Source organism: Amblyraja radiata, chromosome 13, assembly GCF_010909765.2.
Source record: "Amblyraja radiata isolate CabotCenter1 chromosome 13, sAmbRad1.1.pri, whole genome shotgun sequence".
NCBI lineage: Eukaryota > Metazoa > Chordata > Chondrichthyes > Rajiformes > Rajidae > Amblyraja > Amblyraja radiata.
The window spans coordinates 27,743,406-27,760,650 of NC_045968.1; the positions used below are offsets into that span (position 1 = coordinate 27,743,406).

A 17,245-nucleotide genomic window follows, 5' to 3' on the forward strand; every position below is an offset into this window, starting at 1 on the left:
GAGTTCAGCAATGTGATGGTATTATTGTAGAAGCTGTTCCTCATCCTGCTGGTACGAGACCTGAGGCTCCTGTACCGCCTCCCTGATGGGAGGAGGGCAAACAGTCCATGGTTGGGGTGGGAGGGGTCTTTAATGATCTTCCCGGTCCGTCTCAGACACCGTTTTCGGTGGAGGGCATCCATGGCAGGGAGCGGGGCACCGATGATGTACTGCGCGGTTTTCACCACCCGTTGTAGTGCCTTCCTGTCTGCTACGGTGCAACTGCTGTACCATACCGTGAAGCAGGTGGTCAGGATGCTCTCGATGGTACAGCGGTAAAAGTTGGTCAGGATCTGGGGGGACAGATGAGCTTTCTTGAGCCTCCTCAGGAAGTAAAGGCGCTGCTGCTCCTTTTTGATCAGCTTGGAGGTGTTGAGGGACCAGGACAGATCCTCCGAGATGTGTACCCCGAGGAATTTGTAGTTGGAGACGCGCTCCACCTCAGTCCCGTTTATATGGATGGGGGTATGTCTGCCCCCTCTGATCTCCCTGAAGTCGACAATAATTTCCTTCGTCTTCTTGGAGTTGAGGACGAGGTTATTGTTGGCACACCAGGTTGCCAGGTGCTGGACCTCCTCCCTGTAGGCTGACTCGTCGGTGTCACTGATCAGTCCTACCACCGTGGTGTCGTCGGCAAATTTAATGATGGCGTTGGATCCATTCTTAGGGATGCAGTCATGGGTGAAGAGGGAGTAGAGGAGAGGGCTGAGCACACAGCCCTGTGGCACGCCGGATGGATAGACTCAGGGTGGTGATGCAGGTATCTTGTCCACTATAACTCGCCAGTACCGTTAGCTCGATGCGTTCTCACCATCATCACTGCACAGACCATTAAACAAAGATAAACAGTTCTGTCGGAAATATCAAAGGGTGAGGGACGGGACGGACGGACGGCGGCGGGTTTGAAGGGACAAGTGCAGGGCTGCTGAACAATGGGGCGTTTGTTGTGGTGCTTTAAAGGAAGCTTCACCAGTGTGTCAGGACTAAGAATAGCGGGCCAATGGGCTAACCGCTGCAGACGTCCCGATCACCGCACTCCGAGGACACGGCACAGCCGACTGGATCTGAACACCAGTCGCGACTGGCCGGCACGATTCGTCCCCTTTCCTCTCCCCCCCCTCCCCCTCCCCCGAGGAGGACCAGCACGATTTTGGAGGAAAAGAGCCAACACAGCCCCGAGAGATCCCACCCCCCACCCCTTGCCAAGGATGAGGCGCTAAACTTTCAGAAAAGTTCTGCAAAGAGTGGGGAGGAGGGCGGGAGCGGAGCCCGCTTGCCGCTGTCTGGGAGAGGAGGCGAGAGTGGGCAAGCTTGGTGTGCGAGGGGAGGGGGTTGCTCCCGGTGTACCTGCGAGATGGAAGGGAGCTTCAAGTGCGCCGTACCCCTGGTCCTATTCTGCGGCTGGTTTAGCGGAGTGCACCTGAAGAGCCCAAGTTGCCACGAAGTGCGAACTGCATTCCAGCTCCGGCACATAGGACCACTCATGTTGGTGCCCGACACCCCCGGGAGAGGTCAGTTTGTGAAGAAAAAAAACGTCTCCAAAACAATTGCAGCCTATCTCGCATTTTGCATTTGTTTGTTTGTTTGTTTGCAAATTCTATTTGTAATATCTCCAATTGCACTTCTTTCAATGCCAGCGTTATACCTGTCGCTGTTGTGGATTTGTTATAGTTGGGGCTAATCTTGAAGTGTTTTTTATTTGTTCTTTTTTTTTCTGGGGGTGATTTGTGTGACCGTCGGGGCATTTTGGGGTTAAACTGGACAAAGTGTGACTCCGGCAGGCGAGCGCTCAGGTGGTTGGTGCTAATCGTCACAGCTGCTTAAATAAACGATCTAGGCGAGACCCGGCACTTCAATTTGCCCTAAGGTGTCCTGCATGTCATTTATGAGTGACCCTGTAAGCCACGCATCGTGGCCTCTCGGAGGAGAGGAGGTGAGGAGGGAAGAGTGGTAATGAAGGGACTGAATAAAGTTTCAGGGAGGGAGAGAGAAGTAGATAGAGGTGATTGAATGATCTGCGATCGCCAGTTATTGTTCTGCATGCTTTAATTTTGAATGGTGTAAAATGCAGCGTGTGTCGCAAGTTCACCGACTGTTGCCAGCGTATAACAATGCTGCATACCTCCTTATATGCACTCAAAATCCGTTTATTTACAGCCATCAACTTAAATGCTCCTGACGATTGTCTGTATTATCGATTAATTCATCGTTGTATTGATTGATTAAGATGGTTGGATATTTTCTACATTTCCTATCGGTGCAACTTTGCATGACCAAACGTGGATGCTGTTGCTCCAGTCTCCCAGGTATAATTGGGAGTGTGGGAATTAAAGGGGAAGGCTTGGACTTTGATGACTGAGGGAATAATTAAAAAAAAGAGCGTGTGTCGTTTGCATGCTGTGAATCGGCTGTATGTGAGCAATAGAGTGATTCTCTCCATGCTGTTTCCTCCCGTTACGCGGTGCGATATTGTGGCTGTAGCAACTTGCCCAATATGTGGTTATTCTTTACGCAATTCGGCCGCTGGGTGCCTCTCGGATGAACGGGATGCAGCACTTATTGATGTTTACACATGCCCCAACAGGGGGGACAGTGAAAATCAATCGTGAAAGTCAAAATCATTGACCCATTGCCTAAATCTTCCCCTTATCTTGTATCCCATATGCTCTCCCTTCCCCAACCTTGGGAGCAATTTCAATTATAGTCGCTGGAACCGGGTATCCCAGCACAGACTGAAGCTGGAATCTGAGGTCCCTCTGCTGTGTATGAATGAGTTTCACCCACAATAGTTTCAGACTGCATTAACTCTAGGCAGGAATCCCAAGGTTTTTTATGGATGTCAATCTTGAACAAGTATTTTTGTAGCATTCTGGTATCTCTGTGGAGAGATAAACAAGTTTCATTCTGGTCTTGCTGCAAACTCACATCCTGCCCATTATGTAACTGGTGACATTTTTGTTCAGCATAATGCCCACTGCACAAAGCTGACCCATGCAGTAGGAAACTTGTCTGGGCTTGACTTTTCCTCAAAGCTTTAAAGAAGGTTTCTCTCACCAAACCATTTAAAATGAACCTTTTTCAAACACCAAGAGTGAGTTATATTGTCCCCGTTTGTTTCAATGGCTTCTAGAGCTAGACATGAAAACTGTGCCAATACCAGTACTTTGAGAGAATTAGCTTGATATTCACAATACCCCGTACTTATGGCCAATGCAAATTATTGCTGCTATTTTGACAATTACTGTAAGTGTTTCCTTTGCTAACCAATCATCCTGCCAATGGAAACAACCTCCCCTTATTTACTCTATCCAAGATTAATTCTGTATTTGAATGAAGATTATGGGGTTATTCTGTTCAAAAGTAGCAAAAGTAGGGCTATTTATTACTACTGGCTTTCCAGACCTAGCTTTTCAGCATGTATAAACCTGGACTTATTATGAAACATGACAGGACTACATGGCAACAGGCCCTTTGGCCCATTGTGGCCACACTGGCTATCAAGCACCCATTTGCACACCAACCTATTATGTTCTCCCCACATTCCCATCAGTTCTCCCAGACTCTACCACAAGGGTCAATTTACAGTAACAAACTAACTTCTCCAAACCAACACATTCTTGCAATGTGAGAGGAAACTAGAGTACCCGGAGGTAACACGTTTGGTTACAGGGATAACATGCAAACTGCACACAGGTAGCACCAGAGGTCAGGACTGGACCTGAGTCACTGGAGCTGTGGCAGAGGCTCGACCTGCTGCACCACTGTGGCACCCACTGCTCTATGGAGTGTTGAAGTGGAACTGAAGATAGAAGTGTTCCTGCTACAGTTCTTTAATGCTTATTCACTCTGAAGATTGTTATTTGACATTCTTTGGCATATCATCTGTAGACGATGAGGGGGAACATTCCAAGGTCTCATTGCCAGATTAGTTGGTGGTTTGTAGAAACAAGGAACTGTAGGTGGCTGTGCTGGTTCACAAATAAGGACCCAAAGTGCTGGAGTCACTGGGACAGGCCGCATCTCTGGAGAACATGGATAGGTGATCTTTCGGGTCGGGACCCTTCTTCGGACTGTGGTTTGAAGAAGGGTCCTGACAGAAAACAAAATCTATCCGTTCTCCAAAGATGCTGCCTGACCCAATGAGTTACTCCTGCACTTTATGTCCTTAGTTTGAGGATTGTTAGTTAAGTACATAAGGAATTGTTGAGCATATAATGGAGTGAATGTAAGAAATCAGCAAATAGAAATGTTTTAATATCCTGAGGAAGAGGTGCTGGGGAAAGGTGCAGGATCTATAAAACTGAAAGAACTTGGTGACTTCAGCAGATGAGGAGAAAAGATTATTTGTGTACTATATCTGCACTATTTGTGAGTGTACAGAATACAAAGCTTTAGTTACATTGAATCCGGAACTTTTGTAAACACAGTTTCAGCATCCTTCCTGATCACTTTAAAATCCCTGAAAAATAGTAATTGTTGAAAGAGACCCAGCAACCAGATTGGTGACTACAAGATAGCACAAACAGTAAAGTAATAAAGAGTAGATAATCTATTCTACCAACATTAGATGTGGAAATAATTACTGGCCTGAAATATCGAGCCATGGTGTTTTTTCACATTCGAAAGGAAAATGGACAAGTTTAACACCTAACGATAGCGAGTCTTGATTTAATGGCCGTACATATAACAGTGTTGATCCTTTCTAAAACCAGTCCCTCAAGCAGACTGATGAACATAGAATCAATAAAAATGTGACATTTTAAAACCTGGTACCATACATAAATTAGGTGACTGTATTTGAAGGCTTGTTAACTGGAAGATTTATATCCTCAGGAATTCTGAGAAGACCCTTTCTGTTATGACCCAATCTGTAGAAATTAGTTTGGTTTAGTTTGTGATGTTTGTATTTTTACATCCAGTAATATTAACCAAAGGGAAATATGTACTGGTGAAGAGAAGTTTCCAGTTTATCAGGTGTACTTACATTGTAAAATATTTCCTCTGGCCGAGAATCGTAGGCTGGTTCCTGTATTGTCCCAAATTAACAATCAGCAAAAACCTCCTTGCTTTTCAGTTCACCAAACTGCAAGTGGAACGAAGCCCTCCATGACAGACTCTTCTCCTCCCGCATTACATTCACCCCTCCCTTGGATGCTTATGGTTTGTTCATCAGCCTTCAGCCGGCAGTGGGGACACAAAACACTACAGATGTTGGAATTTTGAGCAAAATCAAACTGCTGGAATAACTCAGTGGGTCAGGCAGCATCTGTGGAGGGAAGTGGACAGACAACATTTCAGGTTAGGACCCTTCTTCAAGACTGGAGTAGAAGGGCTAGATGCTGCATGACCTGCTGAATTCCTCCAGATGTTTTGCACCTGGTGATTGGTGTCCAGCGGTAGACCGAAGTGCATTGATCTTTCCATCCTTTCAGTAAAAGGATATTAATGTACAATTGTAAATGTAGAATTGGACTGAAATGTGATGCCTATGGTTGCTGAAGAGCTCAGCAATGTTCAATGAATTAAGATCACCCACCTGACGAAAGGTGAGGCATTGAAAATTGCTGCCAGCCATGGAACTTTATGTTTGCTGAGAGAGTGATTTAGGAATAAAAGAGGTTCATGGCATGTGTTAGTGTGGGTGGTGATGGGATGGAATCGAGAGTATATGGGATGAGAAGAAGGGTAGCTGAACATCCTTAGAAACTGCATAGAGATCACTCGTCAGCACTCAGGATACGCAGACTCTTCTTCATTAAGAAGAATAATGCAGAAAGATTGCTTTGTTTTTTGAGTCTGTGATTAAGATGCTGAAAAAATCTATACACACCTGTTGGCATTCAAAGAAAAGAATGAACTCCAGGATCTTGGAAAAAGAATGGGCTGTCCATCATCTGTTCCAGTCTTCTGTTGGATCCTGACCACTTTGTGCCTCACTCTAACTTACCTGTCCTAGATCCAAATCAGAGGTCACCTTAATCCAAGCAGAAGTGGCATCTACTCAATCCTTGCAATTATAGATTTTTGGGGAATTGTGTTTCAGATTGCTACCATCCTGGTGATAAAATAAAAAGTTCTCAACACTTCATAGTTGTCCTGCATAGAAACAGGCTCTTTGGGCCACCTCACCCCTACCAACATTTTTTTGCCTATCTGCATAAATCCCATCTGCCAGAAATAGCTCCACATCTTTATATGACTTGCCTATTCAAGTGCCTATCTGAATGTCTCATAAACATGGTGTTTGTATCTGATTGCACCATCTTCTCTGGCTGGGTGTTACAAATATCAAGCGTGTAAAAGAAAAGCCTTCCTGCCAGATGGCCTTTAAAAACTCTTTCCTCTCATAAACCTATGCCCTCATCAGAAAAATATTATGAAAACCTACTTATCTGTGCCTCTTTTAGTTTTATATATCTATATTGGATCACCTCTTAGCCTCTTTTGCACCAGAGAAAGCAAACCCAACCTATCAAATCTCTCCCCATAATTGAAGTCCTTCATGCCAGCCAACGTCCCAGTGAATCTCCTCTGCACTCACTCCAGTGAAATCGCATCCTTGATGCTTGGAATTGCTGTTTAAGCTCCGAACTGTTAAAATTATTTCAAATAAATGTGCATTTTTGTTTTATGCTGTTCCATTTTGTGCTCTGCTCTTCAAATTCACAATCTTTCAACTTTGATCCTTTCTGCTACAGAACACTTTTTCCATAAAATATTATAAGCATCAGTATTCTGACTTCAGAATTTGGAGTTGAAATATTATTTATTTTGTTTCTGTTCACTGAATTAGGATGGGTGGAAATGACATCCATTGCTACCAAATAACTTTTGGAACTTCCTATTGAGGTTGCCTCAAAAAGGCAGCCAGCATCATAAAGGACCCACACGGGAAGCAGTCGGAAAACTGTGACATCCAGGCTCAGGAATAGCATCTTCCCAACAACCATCAGGCTATTGAACATTACGAACTCCACCTAAACCACTAACTGTCTGTCTTGATTGTACTTGGCACTTTGGGTTTTGTTTTGTTTTGCATTATATTGTGTTTAAAAAAAAATTATTGCACTTATGTTATCCATTGGGTATACCGTGTTCACATACCTATTGTGCTGCTGCAAGTAAGGATTTCATTGTTCTGTTTCAGTACATAACACCAATAAACACATCTGACTCGTGATATTGATGAAACAATGGCTGTTGTTGGAGTATTCATTAGACTATGAATATGCTTGTGAATCCATCCACCTTTTGCTATAGACAAGTATGAATATATAGAAATACACAATGAGAAATGTCATGGCAAGATACATTCAGGTAGTGCTTGTTGACATGCGTTTAACCAGGGACCAGAGGAATCTGAAGAAGGCACATTTACCTGCAAGTGGCTTTTTAAAATTATAATTAATGTTTATTCCTATTGAGTTGGATTCATTGTAGTGTGAGCTGTCAGTGGGACTGCAGGCCAATATTGTAGATCTCGAAGGTTAGACACGGCAGGCTGGAGGTGTAGAGAACTCTTTGTGTGTAGTTCAATTTGCTGGCATCATGGCTTCAGGCAGAAGGTTCACAGCAAGAAAATGAATCTTCTGCAACAGAATATTTCTGTGACTTTCTCAGTTTGTGTGGAATTTGTGGAAGTCACCATCAAGACGAGCATCGATAGTTCATTCCATGAGAAGGTAGTATAAGGTGTCCTGGTGAACCAGTCACCATAAACTATTATGTGCAGATGCTTCAGACGTTTCGACAGGTCACACATTGAAAAGCATTCTTCACCACCTTATCTACCTCAAGGAGTGAGGTGGGCAGTCGCAGAGCAAGGAGGGCCATCAGAAACTCCTGGTGAGCGCCATGGAGCCATCCAAAAGAGGACCCAGCGGTGTGGGTGGGAGGAGGTTGGGCCAAGAGAACAATGAGGGACCTGGCATGGAGTGGTTGCCGAGAACAAAGATGCACCCACACAGGTAACGGTGAGAACGTATAAAATCTGTTCAGACAGCACGCGTAGTCGGGATTGAACCTGGGTCTCTGGCGCTGTAATAGGCAGCAACTCTAATGCTGCGCCACCATGCCACCCCTGACTGTTCAGGAAGTTCACATGTATATATGTAAATATATGTATATATTTATATTATGGTATATGGACACACTTATCTGTTTTGTAGTAAATGCCTACTATGTTCTGTGTGCTGAAGCAAAGCAAGAATTTCAATGTCCTATACAGGGACACATGACAATAAACACACTTGAACTTGAAATCAATGTAACAGCATGGACAAGAAACAAATACAGGAGAATGTCGGGGCCAGGTTTAGTTGAGTAAAAAAAGAAGAAGCTGCATGAAGATCTTCGGGAGGATGAAAACCAGAAAGGAGAATAAGTAGACATGAGGCTCGTGCATCTTAGTTTGGCGAAGTGTGTATTAATGGCATAGAAATAACCTGACAGAGCAAAGGCACCGAAGCTACCTTCATTAAAAAAAAATGAGATATCAAAATGTACGAATACAAAACTCTCTGAACAGGCGAGATAAAACTGCAGACCTTCTCCCTAATTTATTTTCGAGATGTCTGCTTCACCAGAAAGACCAGCATTTATCACCCACCCCTAATTGCCCTTGAATTGACTGATTAGGTAATTTCAGAGGAGCTTCAGCAATCAAACACATAACTGTGGATGCAGTGTCACTTTGAGGCCGGACTGAATAAGGCTGACAGATTTTGTTCCCTCAATGATATATGTGTTTAACTTTAAGGTACAGCAGGCAGTGAAGAAAGCGAATGGCATGTTGGCCTTCATAACAAGAGGAGTTGAGGATAGGATCAAAGAGGTCCTCCTGCACTTGTACAGGGCCCTAGTGAGACCACACCTGGAGTATTGTGTGCAGTTTTGGTCTCCTAATTTGAGGAAGGACATTCTTGCTATTGAGGGAGTGCAGCGTAGGTTTACAAGGTTAATTCCCGGGATGGCGGGACTGTCATATGCTGAGAGAATGGAGCGGCTGGGCTTGTATACTCTGGAGTTTAGAAGGATGAGAGGAGATCTTATTGAAATATAAGATTATTAAGGGTTTGGACATGCTAGAGGCAGGAAACATGTTCCCAATGTTGGGGGGGGGGGTCCAGAACCAGGGGCCACAGTTTAAGAATAAGGGGTAAGCCATTTAGAACGGAGACAAGGAAACACTTTTTCACGCAGAGAGTTGTGAGTCTGTGGAATTCTCTGCCTCGGAGAGCGATGGAGGCCGGTTCTCTGGATACTTTCAATAGAGAGCTAGATAGGGCTCTTAAAAATAGCGGAGTCAGGGTATATGGGGAGAAGGCAGGAACAGGGTACTGATTGGGGATGATCAGTCATGATCACATTGAATGGCGGTGCTAGCTTGAAGGGCCGAATGGCCTACTCCTGCACCTATTGTCTATTGTCTATTTTATTACTTAACTCGCCATGACTGATGCCAGCTTTTCAGTCCAGATTTACCTGATCAACAAAAAATTAAATTTCTCAACAGCTGTGGTGAGCACCTGAATTCTGGTTTCGATTTTTGCATTCGAAATCCAAGAATATATGTACATTTCAGCATTTAGATGTTTAAGATGATGGAATAAAGTTAAAATTATGCATTTGTGCACAATGTAGCTTGTGCCACAGAACACCCCAGTGCCTTGAAACCTCTCTTTGTAAAAATAGTGGTTAAAATCAGAGAGTACCACACAAACTAAAAATAACGATTTCACACTTAATTAATTACAATGCTGAGTAGGGATTTAAAATGTTGAATGCTGAGTTTAATTAACCTTTTAAAGATTATGAAGGGATTTTCAGAATGAATGGGTAAAAACTATATGTCCTCGGTATGAGGTTAGCAATAAAGTTATTTATTGATTTTTAAATGTGGAACTCAGTAAGGAGTGGGGTTAGGTCACATTTCCTTACTTTGATTGTTATTAGAGCATGGACATATACATTTATGTATGGAGTATGAACAGGAGTTGGCCATTTGGCTCCTTGATCCTGCTCCTTCAGTTAATCACTAATGGCTCTAGAGAGGCACAGTGGCACAGCTGTGGAGCTGTTGCCTTACAGCTCCAGAGACCCGGATTTGATCCTGACTATGGGTGTTGTCTGTATAAAGTTAGCAGTTTCTCCCTGTGACGCGTGACTTTTCCCCTTGCTCTCCCGTTTCCTCCCACATTCCAAACACGTGTGGGTTTGTAGATGAATTGACTTCTGTAAGTTGTCCCTGGAGTGTGGGATAGAATTAGTGTACCAGGTGATTGTTGGTTGGCGTGGACTCAGTGGGCCAAAGGGCCTGTTTCCATGCTACATCACTAAAACTAAGCAGATCTGATAGCAACTTACGTTCTGCATTTCTGCCCACCCCATGCAACATTCCACTGCCATGCTTATCCACTTCTGCCTTAATAATGTGCAACACTCTACTTCCACTGTCCATCTTTTAATTGTTCTGGATTCTCCCATGAAATGTCCTTTCCATATCTATTCTGTCAAACTTCCCTTGATCTTACATATTTCAGTCATATTTCTTTGCATTCTTATAAACTCCAGTGAATACAAGCCCAGCCTGAACAACCTTTTCTCACAAAACCTGTCCAGCCAAGGTATCAGTCAGTAAATGTTCTCTGAACAGCTTCCGTCTCATTAACTGCATCTGCCAGATTAGTGCCCGCTCAATGAACTTCTATATTTCCTCATCACAACCTATTTCCTACCTACTTTAGAAATATATTTGAAATAAATACAGGGTGATGGTGTCTGGCACTGAGATTGATTTTGGTTTGCTGTGATTGGCAACAGTAATGTGGATTGAATGCTCAGTTGCCTCAAAGCCTTATGTTTCAATTTCCCTTCCTAGTAGAAAGTGGTGAATGTTGGGAACAGACTTTGAGACAAAGGACGTTCAACGTTTTGTTGATGTCTCAGCAACCCTCGGTTCCCTCTAAATTGAGCTGAATTGACAAGGGTTGAGATTGGAGTATAAAGATACACACTAAGACAATTCAGCAGTTGTACTCCTGAGTGAGAGGTTGGCAAGAAAGTAATGGTGGCTACATGCCAGCTTCAGAATGAAAGGCCAGTTTTTCGAATGGGCACCACATTCATTGAACCAACCTGTGATTGCAGTAAAGCGATGCAAATGTACTCTTTCATAGTGTGAGTTGCCAACCCACCCATTCTAAACTGGCCATCGCTTTGTTCGATGGACCCTGTTACTCCAGGAGTGATCTGAACTCGCAGTGTCCCCAAAACTAAATTAGAATCAATGGAAATGCTTCTAGTATACCCTCCAGCAGGTCATTTAATGATAAAAAATGTTGTAGAATGTCAATGTCTAGACTGGCACCAACACTGGGTGCCTTATCAGCTGTTGAAAAATGATGTACCACACCCATGAGTAAACTATGGCTTTTGGATTCTTTTAATCTTCCAATTTTTATAATAAAACATTTCTGCTGGTTTGTATCCAGCATCCACAAATAATAGGGATTATGAGGTTTGATGGTACTGGGAGTTTGGGTAAAAGCTTAGTGCTGGAGCCTCTCTGTTTGGAAGAGAGAAGTTTTATTGTACAACCTGCTTATTTGCCTTATGAGCTACTGGTCTTCATGTCAGGAAAAACCATGGCAGTCTGCCACAAATGAATCAAAATTGTTTGACTGCCAAACACCCCCTTTACAAGTAATAGGAATTCCTGCTGCTAACAGGAATAAGATAAATGGGGTCTTAAGACTGAATCAGCAACTTAGCACAGTGGTACTTTGGCTTCTTGTGCTTTCAGCCCATGCTTTCAGCTTTTACTGCTTTTTAAGAGGCTATTTAAGAGGTCATTTGCTCATTGCCATTGAGATGCTCACTAAGCCTTATCCCTCTCCTATGCTATCTGCTCCACCCTATAATCCTCTGAATGTTCCTGTCCAGTCATGCAGATTCCTAGTTCCCTTGGCCCACCTTTAGTGCCCATGTTCTGCAGTTTTTTCTGCACCACAGCCTCTCTTTTGGTTTAACCTTAGAACGGACTTCCTTGACAACAGTTTTGGTCACCTGTTCTAATGTCCCTTCAGGCTCAATGCCACCTTTTGTTTGATGGTGTTCATGACGCCAAAAGCAAAGATCAGAGAGCGGAGCAAGATAGTCCACTCGTCGAAAAAGCCGTAGTAGGTCATGGGTAATCCTCAGCGCCATTTCCGTAACTGACTTCCGTCTCCGCTCCAATCTATGATCTTTGGAGTGGACTATCTTGCTCCGCTGTATGATCTTTGGTTTATACCGAAGATAGACACAAAAAGCTGGAGTAACTCAGCAGTTCGGGCCAGGCTGCATCTCTGGAGAGAAGAATGGGTGACGTTTCGGGTCGAGACCCTTCTCACCCAGGTGTTAGATAAAGTTAATGATTTTTCTTTTGATTACCTACAATTGTGCCGTGCTCTAAAACTGCAGACGCTAGCTTCAGCTTCTAGCTCAATATGTATGAAATTGTTGCAATGCAGAACATAGTTCTGAATCGCTTAAGACAGATGCATTTAATTTGCCCAAGTGCGTGCCGCACGCAGAACTGTCGCGGTTCCTAATGGATCATATTGGGAGTCTAAAATCAAATTATAATCCGATGTTTCTTGATGCAGTTTCTCGATTGTGAATTAGGAATTTATGCACTCAGGACATTTTTCCTCGATTTTTGTTTTGGGAAAATATAATTGGTTTCTATTTCAAATGGTTTACATCGTTAACTAATCACAACTGAAGTAAACTTTTTTTAAAACACGTTGTTCCTGCAATTTATCATTTACGCGTTTTTTATAAAATAGATATGAATACCAATTAGCAGAATATAGGGTCCCAGCTATGACCATGTGTAACTATTTATTTTACAGCAAAGAAATATTTAGATATTAAAATGCAGGCATTTTAAGCGTCGGAGTACAGTAACGGTGCCTCAACATTACGTGTTCCATTTCTCTACAAATCTCCAATGTAACTCCAAAATGTTACCCATAATAAAAAAAATATTTCGAATTCCGTGTAAATGTCTATCACTTTTATTTATTCGATCCAAAATGAAATTGCGAAATGTTAATAAAATGCTAATCATTACAAGCTTTTTTGGTTGTTTGTGGCAAGAATCTTCATGTTGTATTGTCATTTGCTTTTACGCGCATTGAAACGAGTAAAGAAAATAACTCTAAGGTACACAAAATTGCTGGGGAAACTCAGCGGGTGCAGCAGCATCTATGGAGCGAAGGAAATAGGCGACGTTTCGGGCCGAAACCCTTCTTCAGACTGCACCCGCTGAGTTTCCCCAGCAATTTTGTGTACCTTCGATATTCCAGCATCTGCAGTTCCCTTTTGAACAAGAAAATAACTCTACTGGGCTAAGTGCAGCGAGATTCGGAATCACTGTATTTTTCACCCATTCAAACGCTCCCCAAAGCATTGTGTGCACCGATTTTAGAAACTGTCATACAAGTAATGAAAAGAGGGGAATGAAGCGTGTATTTACTGGTGATTAATACGCTCCGGGATCGGTTTCAATGCGGAATGAAGTACATAAACTGGAGCCAGGTGCATTAATCATCCTTGAACACAAATATCAGCTCCGCTCTATGATCTTTGCTTGAACACTCGCTGTTGTATTTCGATCGCCAATTGTACCCTCGACTGGACAGACTGATGTGTGTATAGGATGGAACTGCAGATGCTGGTTTAAACCGAAGATAGACACAAAATGCTGGAGTAACTCAACGGGACAGGCAGGATCTTTGGCGAGAAGGATTGGGTGACGTTTCGGGTCGAGACCCTTCTTCAGACTGAAAGTCACGGGAAAGGGACTTTCAATCTGAAGAAGGGTTTCGACCCGAAACATCACCCATTCCTTCTCTCCCGAGATGTCGCCTGTCCCGCTGAGTTACTCCAGCATTCTGTGTGTATCTTCAGTTTAAACCAGCATCTGCAGTTCCTTCCTAAGCATTGCCCTCTCCTTCATGCCATTTTTAATGTTTGAATTGCAGATAATGCAGGCCATCGAAATATTGCTCTGACAGCAAGCAAACATTTGCTAAAATTAATTCCATCCTGAGCTGTAAGCCAAAGCTCTCATCCGTACCCCTCAAAAAAGACAATGGTTGCATTCTCTTATTCCATTCCAAGTTAGTATTTCAGAAACTTTTCAATTACCATACCAAATCAGTCCCTTTATAGTTTTCTTCATTTCTATTTTCAAATAAAGAAACCAACCCGACCCGACTCCGCTTTATGATCTTTGCTGATTACACATTCCATGGAAGTCGGGTCGGGTTTGCTAAAATGGCGGACGTCCCGCCCCGTTCCGTACTACATGGTAGTCCATTGGATTTTGCAGGAATGGACCATCTTGCTCCACTCTATGGTCTTTGGACAAAAGTAGCACCATGATATGTCTTGTTAAATTAAAGAGCTTTGCAAAGGTAATACACAGATTAACTTTGTATTCTGATTTATTGCAGCTCTTTCATTCAGGTTGTTTGTTAATTTGGCCAATTATTTTAGAGTCATTGATAAATGTAGCACAGAAACAAGCCAGGGCTTCAGCGCATCAATCTCTGTTGACCCTCAACCACGCATTTACAACAGATTGCATGTCAATCCCATTTTAATTATTCTCCCCACATTCTCATCAATTTTCCCCCAGATTATACCACTCACAAGGAACAATTTAGAGTGGCCAATTAACCTATCAGCCCAGATATGGGACGAAACCAAGGTAACACATGTGGTTAAAAGAGAACATGGAAACTCCACGCAGACAGCACCTGAGGTCAGGATTGAACTCGGATCACTGGTGCTCTGAGGCAGGGGGCATTACCATTGCACCACTGTGCTGTCCATTTTCCCGAGCTCCCATGGTTAATTTAAAGTCGGGTTTCCTACCCACTGTTCTGGTCTGAGTGACTTTGTGTAAGAGATGGGACATCACACTGAGCTGCACCATGCAATTTGCAGAACATTTTGTCCATTGACCATGTTTGGCCATAGAAGCCCAGTAGTTTTCTTTTATCAACTATATCAAGACTTGGATTCAAAAGTCAGTCTATTTTAAACATGGGAGACTGGGTCAAATCAGAAGAACACGGCCATCCTTAACTATACTGAGATTAACCAGCAAGCTCTGGCGGACTGCTCTATTTTTTTCCCCTTGCAGTTATCTTGCAAAGGCAGCCTTTGGCTTGTAAATAGTTTGATATGCGTTGAAGGGATATATGGTGAGCCAGCATTTAATTGCCCATCCTTCGCTGTCTTGCAAAAGGTGCTGCTTGCTTCCTTGTACCGCTGCATCAGTGCTGATCTTGGCCCATTCTTAGGGCGAGGTTAATCAGCACTCCCCATTTTAATTCCCTTTCTGCAAATCTGCATCGGAGTTAGATACTTCCTGTCAGCTAATCTTACATCTATCTGCCAGTGGCTGGTATTGATGCATGACGACAAAGGTAACAAAGATTTTCGATAACATTTTTGTTGTAAGGCATTTAAGATGAGGATTGAAATAACATGAAAAGCAACTAATAGCAAATTTTTCACACACTGCTCTAATCAACTAAAATATTTATCCATATGTGGAGAGAGATAATTGTTCATTATAACTGTGGTATTGTTAAGATTAGTATTAAATGCATTGACAGTAACAGATTGTAGATCTGTTCATCAATACTGAGATACATGTGCAATGCCGTATTTCTGAAATGTTTGTGTTCAATCTTACAGTTAAACAGCTCATCAATGAATAGGAATTGACATCCTTTCCAACTCGGTATAGAAAGTGAGCCTGTTTACAGAAGAACATGAATGCTTGTAAGGTGACATTGCAGCAGTATAGATTTGTTAAACTGAGCTAGACAGATAAGCTTTATTGCAGGCTAAAGGTGTCTACTAAGTTGCAATACATTTGTAATTTGGTGAAAAGCGACCCACATTGCTATGCCTCACTATGCCATGTCAAACACTGAAGTCATGATGAGGGTTACACAAGAAAATAGGAGCGGGGGTAGATCTCCTGGGCTCTCAAGCCTGCTCTAGCAATCAATATGATCATGGCTGATCTGCCCCAAGCCTCAACTCCTCCTCCATGGCAGATCCCCATAACCCTTAATCCTCTGATCTTTCAAAAATTATCCACCTCTACCTTAAATACTTCTAATGAATAATCTTCCACACTCTCTGGTGTGGGGAATTCCACACATTCATCACTCTCTGTGAGGAGTTTCTACGTATTTATATTTTGAATGACTGGCCCCTTGGTTTGAAACTATGTCCCCTCGTTAAAGTCTCTTCCGCTAAGCAGTAAGTGGATAACCCCCCCATCATTTTGAATGTGACCTGTTGCTGGGACTCCTCTGATAGCTTAATACATTTCAGAAAAATAATAATAGAGGGAACACATCTCCAGATGTGTTTAATAGGGAACTGCAGATGCTGGATAATCGAAGGTAGATAAAAATTCTGGAGAAACTCAGCGGGCGAGGCAGCATCTATAGAGCGAAGGAAATAGGCAATGTTTTGGGTCGAGACCCTTCAGACTGGAGAAGGGTCTCGACCCGAAACATTGCCTATTTCCTTCGCTCCATAGATGCTGCCTCACCCGCTGAGTTTCTCCAGCATTTTTATTTACCCATCTCCAGATGTAATTGTTTGCCAATTGATTGAAATTCTGTAATGGGCCAGGTGCAGAGTAGTGGGAAGATAATCAGTTTCTTGGGAAGAACTATATATTAACGAGAGGCAATGATGGACAAATGCCATCTCTGATGGTTTCCTACCTCCATCCTTTCCTGCAATTGGATAGTCACCATCTGCATAAAGGATGATTTAGACAATGCCAGCATGAAGAATAAAGATTCACTAACTTATTTCCAATCTAGTTGGATCTCAGACAGTGTAATAAGATATGTTTGCCCATTACCAACTTGTGTTTTGCCTTTCATCATGTCTTTGTTTCTTGTTTAATCCCCTATATTATATTGCATCTGTAGTGTACTTGCATTTCATTCATTATGTTCTGGTTTCAAATCCCACCCCAGGGTTTTGAGTATAGAATCCCCAAAGCCAGCTCGAGCAGCGCACAGAAGCACAGCAGATAGAGCAGCAGCCTCACAATGCTAGTGAAGCCAGGTTCAAACTTGACCTCCGGTGCCCTCTTTCGGGCGGCACAGTA

The 17,245-nt window shown here is 43.0% G+C and overlaps 1 protein-coding gene across 2 annotated transcripts in view; it reads left to right on the forward strand.

The window, feature by feature from the left end:
* Positions 1-1,027: 1,027 nt before the first annotated feature.
* LOC116979760 (glypican-5-like) overlaps positions 1,028-17,245 on the forward strand; it is a 463,239-nt gene continuing 447,021 nt past the window's right edge. Inside the window, exon 1 of one of the 2 annotated variants that reach the window (XM_033031524.1) lies at positions 1,028-1,550. In XM_033031524.1, the coding sequence (XP_032887415.1) occupies positions 1,394-1,550 (157 nt within the window). In that variant the 5' untranslated portion in view covers positions 1,028-1,393. The remainder of the gene's footprint in view (positions 1,551-17,245) is intronic. The other variant, XM_033031523.1, reaches the window with a different exon arrangement.